Below are 10,706 nucleotides of genomic sequence, written 5' to 3' on the forward strand. Positions count from 1 at the left end.
GCTAAATTCCTTGCAGGGGATACACAGTCTCTAGGTCTCAAATGTGCTGATCTTTAGGTGTCTGGGAGCTCAAGGGAGGGGAGAGCAGAGGCAGTGCGGGTGGATTGGAAGACTTCAGTGGTCGTGTGGACTTGGGTTAGTACTTGAAAGACAGGTAGGACTTGGAGAGGGATCAGCTCTTGTTATCATCCCTGCCTTAGAGGTGAGGAAACTGCTAACGGGAAGGTCATGTTTGCAAAGCCACCAGTATAGTGATTTGCATATAACAGCTGCTTAGTAATTGTTAGCTCTCAACCATATGGGACTGGAACAACTTTTGCAGCTTTCACAGGTACTTTTCTTAACAGAAACCTGCTAGGCCCACCTCTAGTCATGTCTCACTGCTGAATAGGGTTCCTGTTTGTGGTTCCAAACTTTGAGGCCTTTGTTGCCTTTGGCGATCTTGGAAGCATTTCTCTTTGACTGGAGTGTGATGGAGACAATGCTATCAAGCAATCCATTCTCTTCTTCTAAAGTAGCAGAGTTAAAACTAGGGGCTATATTTCCCAGCCTCCCCTGCAGTTAAGCCATCCATTTGACTAAGGCCTTGCCAAAGAACTGTGAGCAGACGTGAGCTTTGCTACTTCTGAGGTCAGAGCCCTTCAAGGAGTGAGTATGCCTCCTCCACACTCCCTCACCCTCCTCTGCTCCAGCTGATCTGTGCAGTGACCCAGCTGTAACCAGCAAGCAGCAAAGCTCTAGCCCCGGGCCCAGCAAACTGGCCTACAGCCAAATCTGGCCTGCCCCCTGGTTTCGTGAATAAAGTTTTACTGTGACATAACCACACACATTTACTTGAGTATTTTCTAATTGCTTTCATGCTACAAAAAGCAGAGTTGAATAATTACACAAGAGACTGTGTGACCTGCAAAGCCTTTACAGAAAAAGCGTGCTGACTCCCAGTCTAAGGGATAACAGACCAAAGATAAAACTAGCCTCTTTCCCTTTAATTTCTTCTTTCACCCATAGATTATTTACAAACATATTGTTTAATTTTTCAAACAGTTATGGATTTTTTTTTAGTTATCTTCTTTGCAGTTGAATTCTATTCAAATTCCATTGTGGGCAGAGATTGTACTCTGAATGATTTCAATCTTGGGAACTCATTCAGGCTTTCTTTATAGGCCAGGATATGGTCAATATTGGTAAATATTCCATGTACACTTGAAAAGAACATGAATTCTGTAATCCTGTTTTAAAAATTGCTTTTTATTCTCTGGTAATAAATAATGACTCCTACTGTTGTTCATTGGTAGAAAGCAATTTATCAGCCCTCTGCTTCTCTTAACACGGACTCAATACAAGTAGGCAGAACTAACATTGAAGACCACAAGAGTTGAATAACTCTTAAATGATTCAGTATTTCTCTATTTTATTTTGGGAAAGAAAAACTGTTCCAGCTAAACAGTTTTCTTATTCCTTTTCAGTGAGCTCTGTGAACAGAATATGGAAATTATGTTGACTCCAGAAATGATCGAAGTGGAATTCCCTATGTTGGACCACAGGGACACCAAAAAGGAGAAGTAAGTGGATGCTTTTATGCCTACTAAGAGGTGGCCTTGGATAAAATTTGCCCGACACGAACCACAGAACTGTCATGTTGTCTGAATCCACATATCTCGGGTTTTAAGAGAGAGAGGTTTCCTATGCTTTTGATAATTAGATATGTATTTTATTTTAGGCACACTGCATTCCTTTAAATGCTGTTAGCAAATACGCCTTTAAAAACTGAATCCAATTTTTCCAGTTGCTTATCATTTAATCTCAGAGATGTGTTTGTTTCTTATTGATAGTGAAGGAATTTCATCCCATATGAAAGGAGTTTCATTCCAGGCTCTGGAGGCAAATGAGACCTATGAGTCCCAACTCCACCATTTATGACATGTGAGATCACCAGCCACGTTACTTACCTTTAGTAACTGGGTCTCAGTTTCCTCATTTGTAACATGCAGAACACAAACTCTCCCAGGCAGTTGTGAGGTTTAAATAAGACTCAAATGTGAAGACACCGAGCTAGTTGCTAGATGTGAACCAGATGCTTGGCAGATGTTGATGTCTCCCTTTGCCTCTACATCAGGGGCCAGCCAGCTAAGCAAACATCATCATCCTTAAGGAAACTGGTATTGATTAATATTTTTATAGTGGACATAACCACATGTCATTCATATGGTTCATGAGTTTGAAATTCCAGGTATACTTTTAAAAATTCTTTTTATTTTAAAAAATGCTTTTTATTATTAAAAATAATCAAAAACTGTCTGGCTGCCGAAACCGGTTTGGCTCAGTGGATAGAGCATCGGCCTGCGGACTCAAGGGTCCCAGGTTTTATTCCGGTCAAGGGCATGTACCTTGGTTGCGGGCACATCCCCAGTAGGGGGTGTGCAAGAGGCAGCTGATCGATGTTTCTCTCTCATCGATGTTTCTAACTCTCTATCCCTCTCTCTTCCTCTCTGTAAAAAATCAATAAAATATATTAAAAAAAAAAAACTGCCTGGCTGGTGTGGCTCAGTGGTTGAGGGTCGACCCATGAACCAGGAGGTCATGGTTCGATTCTTGCCCGGGTTTCGGGCTCAATCCCTAGTAGAGGGTGTGCAGGTGGTAGCTGATCAATGATTCTTTGTCATCATTGATGTTTTTAACTCTCTCTCCCTTTCCCTTCCTTTCTCTGAAATCAATATAACATACTTTAAAAACTAAAAAATATATATATAAAGAATAAAAGAAAAACATAACCCTACCACCTAGAAGCAGTAACTTATACATTTTGATGTTTGGTCCTCCAAATATTTATTTATTTAAGTAAATAAATGTACATATGTTCTACCAAAATTCAATCATATTATTCATATTACTTTGTCTTTTTAATATATATATTTTTTATTGATTTCAGAGAGGAAGAGAGAGATAGAAACTTCAATGATGAGAGAGAATCATTGATTGGCTGTCTTCCACATGCCCCATGCTGGGAATCGAGTCCACAACCCAGGCATGTGCCCTTCACTGGAATCAAACCTGGGTCCCTTCAGTCCCCAGGTCAATGCTCTATCTACTGAGCCAAACCTATTAGGGCATATTATTTGGTCTTTTACACTTTATAAAAAATATTTTCTTATTGATTTCAGAGAGGAAGGGAGAGGGAGAGAGAAATAGAAACATCGATGATGACACAGAATCATTGATTGGCTATCTCCTGCATGCCCCACACTGGGAATCGAGCCCACAACCCACGCATGTGCCCTGACCAGGAATCAAATTGCGACCTCCTGGTTCCTGGGTCAAAGCATAACCACTGAGCCATATCACTGGGCTACACTTTTATTTAGCAATCTATATATATAAAAGGCTAAGTGACCAACTGACCGGCTGGTACATTGATGCACACTGGCAATTTAAAAATAAACGTTGATTCGCGCATGTGTGATACATATAAAGCTCTCGCTGGCGCCAATCGCACACGTGTGTTTCGATCTGTCATTGTCGATCATGAATTTGGTTGTTTTTGTTGACATTGTGAAGCTGAAAGAAAGTGGCAGCATTGACAGAATGTATCTGAACACCAACTATTGGAACAACAGAAACGTAGACTGCCTCACACTCACATATTATTGATATTATTATTTATTTATTTATGGGTTTATATATTATTTTCATATACATTTTACTTTCTTTCATCTATGACACTTCTACTATAGAGAAAGAGCGATATTAAAATATTTCTCCTAATTAATGTCCTTTCAATGTACACGAATCCATCCACGGGGCCACTAGTATATCATAAGCATATATTTATAAATACAAACATACATCATTATATTTCACTGGTAGATGTACCATAATTTAGTTAACCAACCCTCTTATGATGATCATGTAAATTCTTTTCAATGTTTTGCTGTTACCAATAGTGCTTCAGTAAACATCCTTGTGCCATAATTTCTTACAAACTTATCAGAGTGTTTCCTTAGGATAAATTTCCTGAAATGTAAATGCTATAACAACATGCATTGTAAAGTTTTAATACATATTGTTTAATTGCCGCCCACAAAGTGCATCAGCATACCTCCTATCAGCAGAGGTCAGGACTGCCCACAGTCAAATGCCCTCAACAAAACATTATAATGTTTTTAATTCTTTACCAATATAATAGATTTTAAAATGTCCATCTTCTTGTTTTAACTTTAACTTGTTTTGTTTTCAAAAGATATTAAAATTTTCCTTAGCTTATCAACTATTTTTCTTTTTCTATGAGGGTCTTATTTTGCTTATTTTATAGAAAATGGTTTTTTTTCTTACCTACACTAATAAAAGAGTAAGATGCAAATTGACCATACCTTTGTGACGCCCACCAGCTAATCAGGAGTGAGTATGCAAATTAACCCAACAAAGATGGTGGGTTATTTTGCATACAAAGGCACCGCAGCTGGGGGCGGGGCGGGACACTTGCATCATCGCCATGGCGATGATGCAAGCATTCCGCACTGCCCCAGCTGCTCTGGGCCTCTGGGCAGCGTGGGAAGGTAGAAAGGTGGCTCCAGCCCTAGTGAAGGCTGTGCCGGCAGCCAGGGAAAGGAAGGCCCATTCTTGCACGAATCTTCGTGCATCGGGCCTCTAGTTTATTTATAAGAGTCCCTCGTATATTAAGGATAATTGCCTTTTCTTATATGTGTTGTAAATTTCTCAGTTCATCTTCTAAATGTGTTTGGGATGTTTTAGGAGGCTCTCCCTTTTTTGCCTTTTTTTTTAGAGAGAGAGTGGAAGGCAGGGAGGGAGATGGATAATGAGAGAGGGGGGGAGAGAGAGAGAGAGAGAGAAAGAGAGAGAGAGAGAGAGAGAGAGAGAGAGAGAGAGAGAGAGAGAGAGAGAGAAACATTGATGTGAAAGAGATACATCGAGCAGATGCCTCCTGCACACACCCCAAATGGGGACAGGATTCAAACCTGCAACCTAAGTATATTACCTTGACCAGGAATCAAACCTGAGACCCTTGGGTGCACCAGCCGATGCTCTAACCACTTCACAAAACCAGCCAGGGCTAGAGGCCCTGCCTTTGTGTGGGTTTCCTTCGGTGTCTTTGTGGTAGTTTCAGAGACCTACAGAAACAAGCTCTTCACCAGATCCTGGTGCATACCTTGGTCCTTTCCAAAAGCACCCAGCTCCAGCAGAGGGAGCCGCAAGCTGTGGATTGCTGATAACTCCAAACAGGGTACTCAGGGCCAGTCAGAAACAGCGTCTGACATTGTCCTGCACTAGAGATTGGGAGTCATAGCAGATCTAACTAATACATTGACACAAAACCAAACAGGCAGCCAAAAAGGGGAAGAAAAAAAAAAGCCCCAAATGAAAGAACAAGATAATTCTCCAGAATAAGAGATAAATGAAATGGAGATAAGAAATTTATCAAATATATAATTCAGAATAATGATGGCAAAGATGCTCAACAGCATGAGTAAAGATTTAGTAACTTCATATCAGTGAGTTAGTAGACAGGGTAGAAATAAATCACACACTCAGAGAACCAAAAAGAAAAAACAATTAAAAAACAGGAGGACAGCTTAAGAGAGCGGTGGGACAACATGAAATATAACAATATTCGCATAATAGGAGTGCCAGAAGAAGAGATAGGGAACATGTTTGAAGAAATAATGGCAGAAAACTTCCATAACCTGTGAAGGAAAAAGCACACAAGTCCAGGAGGCACAGAGAGTCCCAAGCAAGAATAACCCAAACAGGCCCATGCCCAGACACATCATAATTAAAATGCCAAGAATTAAAGACAAAGAGAGAATCTTAAAGGCAGCAAGAGAAAAGCAATTTGTTGAAAAGCAAAGGCTGTCAGCTGATTTCTCATCAGATGCTACAGGCCAGAATGGAATGGCATGAAGTATTCAAGGTAATGAAAACAAGGATTTGAAACAAAGATTACTATATCCAGCAGAGTTATTATTCAAAATAAATGGTGAAAGAGCTTCTTAGACCAAAAAAAATAAAAAAAAAATGGTCCAGCAGTAAGAGAAGAATCTCTTACTCTTTGAGACAACATGGAGAGTACTGTGCTAAGCAAAATAAGCCAGTCAGAGAAAGACAAGTATCAAATTATCTCACTCATATGTGAAATCCAATGAACAAAATAGATCCAGAGACATAGAAGCATGGAACATATTGTTGAATCTCAGAGGGAAGGTGGGGGAGGGTGGGTGGGTAGGAGATCAACCAAAGAAATTGTATGCATATATGCATAACCCATGGACATAGACAATAGGGGGATGAAGGCCTGGGGTGGAGAGCAGGGACAGTCTAGAAGGGGTCAATGGAGGAAATAGGAGGACATAAGTAAGACTTACAACAATAAAGGTTAAAAAAGAAAGAAACAAACAAACAAGCTCTTCTCAGAAAATAGTTTGGCAGTGTCCGCTAAAAGGAAATTTAGGAAATAAAATTTTAAATAGAATTTCAGTGGGCTCTATTTTGATCAATTAATTACCAGTAAAATAACATGTTGCACTATATAGCACATGAAACCTCCCACACCTCAGCAAATAGATGCCCTTTGCACTGCATTTTGTTTCAGGTTCCAGTTGACTAGGAGTTTTTAATTAAGACTTCTTTTTCTATTTCAAAAATTACCTCTAAACAGAATAGCTTGTCCTGTGAGTGAGGGATATCCAGTACCTCTCTGCTTACTTGCTCTTTAACCTGGTTTTTCATCCTGCAAAACTAATGTTTAATGCCTCTGGATTATCAAGTTATTATTAAATGAAATAGAAGTTATTACTTCATATATCCACCCAAAGTGGTATATCTTTTTTTCCTTTTTAAATGTATTTTAGCTACTTTACCAAACAAAATAAACTAAACATAATTTGCACACCAAATTAGTTTCCAATTTTTTCAAAATACATTTCAATAAACATAGCCATGCATTCTGAATTCAAATATTTTGCAGTTTAAATTGGTTTTGTACATTTTTTCATGTGTTAAAATTGTCAACATAATTATAATTTTATTGGTTGACTAGTATTTCAACAGGTAATATCCCATAGATGATTTTCAAAGGTTCTTTTGGTTCAGAAATTCTCTTTAGCTCTATCACTATCTGAGGCTCAGTTTTGTCTTCTCTGTCCTTCTTGTTGCTTCTCCTCACGCCTTCAGCGTCAGCCTCGCTGTCAGGCACACACACAGCCAGAGCGCGGACAGGCAGGGACAGAACAAAAGGAACATGCCAGCGGTGTTTGATCCCCCCAGGAAGACTGCTGTCTCTTTGGTTTCTGGCAAATACTGTTTTCATGAATGCAAAGAACCATCTGCTCTCCCTCGATGGCTATGATTAACCGACAGTTCCTTTGCTACCCTCCTGGTGACCTCCGCTCTCTCAATACCCACCAAGGGAGTCATGTAAAACGTCCAGGAAACTGGAAGACTAACTTCATTCAATATTAATGACCGGTATCTTTAAAGGGCGACATGACCCATATATTTTTAAATGATTCCATAAAATGGTGCCAATTAATTTTTAAGTATATGTATTAGGGAAATTTTAATTCTCCATTTTCAGATATTTCTGCTTTGCAGAACTACCAGGCATTTGCAGAACTTTGCACTTCACCCTCTTTAGAAAACGTTTCAGAGTCACTTGATTTTCTAATGTATTCTTCTGTCCAGGCAGATCATATGGCTGAGCTCACTCTTTATACATCTGTCCTTTGAACCAAATGCACTCATCCTTTCCTCCCAGATACTGGGAAAGTTCTACCTAGCAACTCCTTGCCACACCCAGCAAAGTCCTGGGCTCCAGTCAGCCACTACTCATCCAGGTGCTTAACCCTTGCTCTAGCTCCCACCACCCCCACACACCCCACTTTCTGGAATCTTCATCAGAGTCAGAGATACTGTGTGTCAACTTTATTTACAAACATGAAGACTCAACTAGCCAACTGAGCATTCAGAAGACATTGTGCTAGGATGTCTGTGAGTCATTTCTCTCTCCACTTGGCAATAGTACTGGGAGATGGGGATCCCACCATTTCTACATCTGAAAGGGAGACTGAGCATTTAGGCAACTTGGCCATGCTAAGAAACTGTGCAGTGAGATCAGAGCCAGCTCAGAGCCAAGTGTTTTCGCTAGTAACTAAATTACCACTAATATCATATATATATATATATATATATATATATATATATATATATATATATACACACACACACACACACACACTAGAGGCCCGGTGCACAAAATTCATGCATGAGGGGGGTGTCCCTCAGCCCAGCCTGCACCCTCTCCAATCCAGGACTGCTGGCTCCCAACTGCTCGCCTGCCTGCCTTCCTGATTGCCCCTAACCGCTTCTGCCTGCCAGCCTGATCACCCCCTAACCACTCCCCTGCCAGCCTGACTGATGCCTAACTGCTCCCCTGCCAGCCTGTTTGCCCCTAACTGCCCTCCCCTGCAGGCCTGGTGACCCCCAACTGCTCTCCCCTGCAGGACTGGGTCCTTCCCAACTGCCCTTCCCTGCAGACCTGGTTGCCCCCAACTTCCCTCCTCTGCCGGCTTGGTCACCCCTAACTGCCCTCCCCTGCAAGCTTGATCGCCCCCAACTGCCCTCCCTTGCAGGCCTGGTCCCTCCCAACTGCCCTCCCCTGCTGGCCATCTTGTGGTGGCCATCTTGTGTCCACATGGGGGCAGAATCTTTGACCACATGGGGGCAGCCATATTGTGTGTTGGAGTGATGGTCAATCTGCATATTACTCTTTTATTAGATAGGATAGAGGCCTGGTACATGGGTGGGGGCTGGCTGGTTTTCCCTGAAGGGTGTCCCGGATCAGGGTGGGGGTTCCCTTGGGGTGTGGGGTGGCCTGGGCGAGGGGCCTATGGTGGTTTGCAGGCCGGCCACGCCCCCTGGCGACCCAAGCGGAGGCCCTGGTATCTGGGATTTATTTATCCTCTATAATTGAAACTTTGTAGCCTTGAGCAGAGCCAAGCCTCCTGCTCACTCAGTGGCCACAGCCATTTCTGTTGGGATTTATGTATCTTCTATAAATTGAAACTTTGTAGCCTTAAACGGAGGCCTGGGCCGGCCAAGGTGTGTGGAAAGCTTGGCTTCATCCATCACCGGGGGCAACCCTAGCCTCCTGCTCTTTCCAGCCCCATGGCTGCCGCCATTTCTGTTTGGATTTATGTATCTTCTATCATTGAAACTTTGTAGCCTTGAGTGGAGGCCTAGGCCGGCAAGGGCAGGCGAAAAGCTTGGCTTCCTCCATTGCCAGGGAAACCCAAGCCTCCCTCCTGCTCTCTGTGGCCATAGCCATCTTGGTTGGTTTTATTTGCATATTTGCTCCTAATTGGCTGGTGGGCGTGGCTTGTGGGTGTCGCAGAGTGGTGGTTAATTTGCATATTACTCTTTTATTAGATAGGATATATTGAAGCATCCATCTTATATAAAAACTGCTGTTTAAAATTTTAACCCTGCTATTTTGGCTTCTATAAATGCTTGCTTGCTTAAATAATAAGGAAAATAAGACTACTTCCATTCCAAAGAGGCTGTGGACTATACCCCAGACAGAGTTGTCAGTGCTGACACCAGGCCAGGCCTTGAGATATGGTCTCATGGCCCCTTCCCAGCACGTAGGCCTTCTTTCCCAGAATGCCCGGAAGTCTCATTCCAAATTTGGGAGACAAAAGAGCTAGGAAAAGTATAAATAGAAAAGGTTTCCTCCATGTGGGGGTGGGGGCAGAATTTGAAAGGCACATTTTTCTCTGGCCCTGCCCTTAATAAAATGTAACTCCCTTTCTCTAAGCATGGCTTGGTTTTTTTTCCGGTCTTGTGTAACAATATATCCTATATATATATATATATTCTATATATACATATTCTATACATATATCGATTTCTTAAACCTTCACTGAGGCATTGGTGGATGGCTCGGGTGTTCTGTGAGTGCCCTGATGTATCTTGTCTGGTTCTTTGATATTTAGAGAGGTGAGAGACCAGGCACAACCAACGGAGAAGACAGGAGAAAAAGTGCTGGAGGAGATGAAGAATGTGCGGGCCAAAACTCTCAACGCATACCTGATTATAGAATGAAAACCAGCTGGTCGGTTCCTCTCATCTGCTTTCTGCAAGTCTCTGTGGTCCTTTGTGTCCATTTATGTTCCAGCCATTTTTGCAATTAAAGTTTCTAGAGAAAAACATGAAATGTGGATATGTGGATGATGTATATATTTTTGTTATAACTTTTCTTTTTAAAAATAAAAGGTCATTAGTATGATGGCAATGTCTAAAGCTTCTGGGTGGGAGACTTCGTGCAGGACAAAGGCTTCGAGCCCGGAGTGAGCCTCTGCGGAAAGGCGAGGGGTCAGGTGCTGAGAGTCCCGGGGAGGGGTGGCACCAGGGCCAGAGGAACGAGGCTGTGGGGAGGGCACTCTCCCACCTCTGCAGGAACCAACCCCTCACTGACTTTGGCTTTGGCAGCCATTTCGGGAGAGATCAGCCTTGGCAGGACATTGGCTCCCAAGTAGCTCGGAGTTGGCAGACACCAGCGAGGGGGATTGGAAATGGAGGGGACATTGTGGGGCAGAGCTTGCAGGCTGGTTTGAGAGCAACTGGAAGAAAAACACCCCTCTGGGAACTCTCAGAAGCACCTGCGGCAGGAGATCATTGCCGAGGGGCCAGGGGGC

General features: G+C 42.3%; 1 protein-coding gene across 1 annotated transcript in view; it reads left to right on the top strand.

Moving 5' to 3' along the window:
* Positions 1–10,113, top strand: part of CFAP221 (cilia and flagella associated protein 221) — a gene marked incomplete at both ends in the record, with an annotated part of 100,599 nt that extends 90,486 nt beyond the window's left edge. The window contains 2 exons of the mRNA XM_079782977.1: positions 1,467–1,562; positions 10,005–10,113. Coding sequence (XP_079639103.1) covers positions 1,467–1,562; positions 10,005–10,113 — 205 coding nt within the window. The remainder of the gene's footprint in view (positions 1–1,466; positions 1,563–10,004) is intronic.
* Between the last annotated feature and the right edge of the window lie 593 nt (positions 10,114–10,706).

The sequence above is a fragment of the Cnephaeus nilssonii genome, assembly GCF_951640355.1.
Source record: "Cnephaeus nilssonii genome assembly, chromosome: 10".
NCBI lineage: Eukaryota > Metazoa > Chordata > Mammalia > Chiroptera > Vespertilionidae > Cnephaeus > Cnephaeus nilssonii.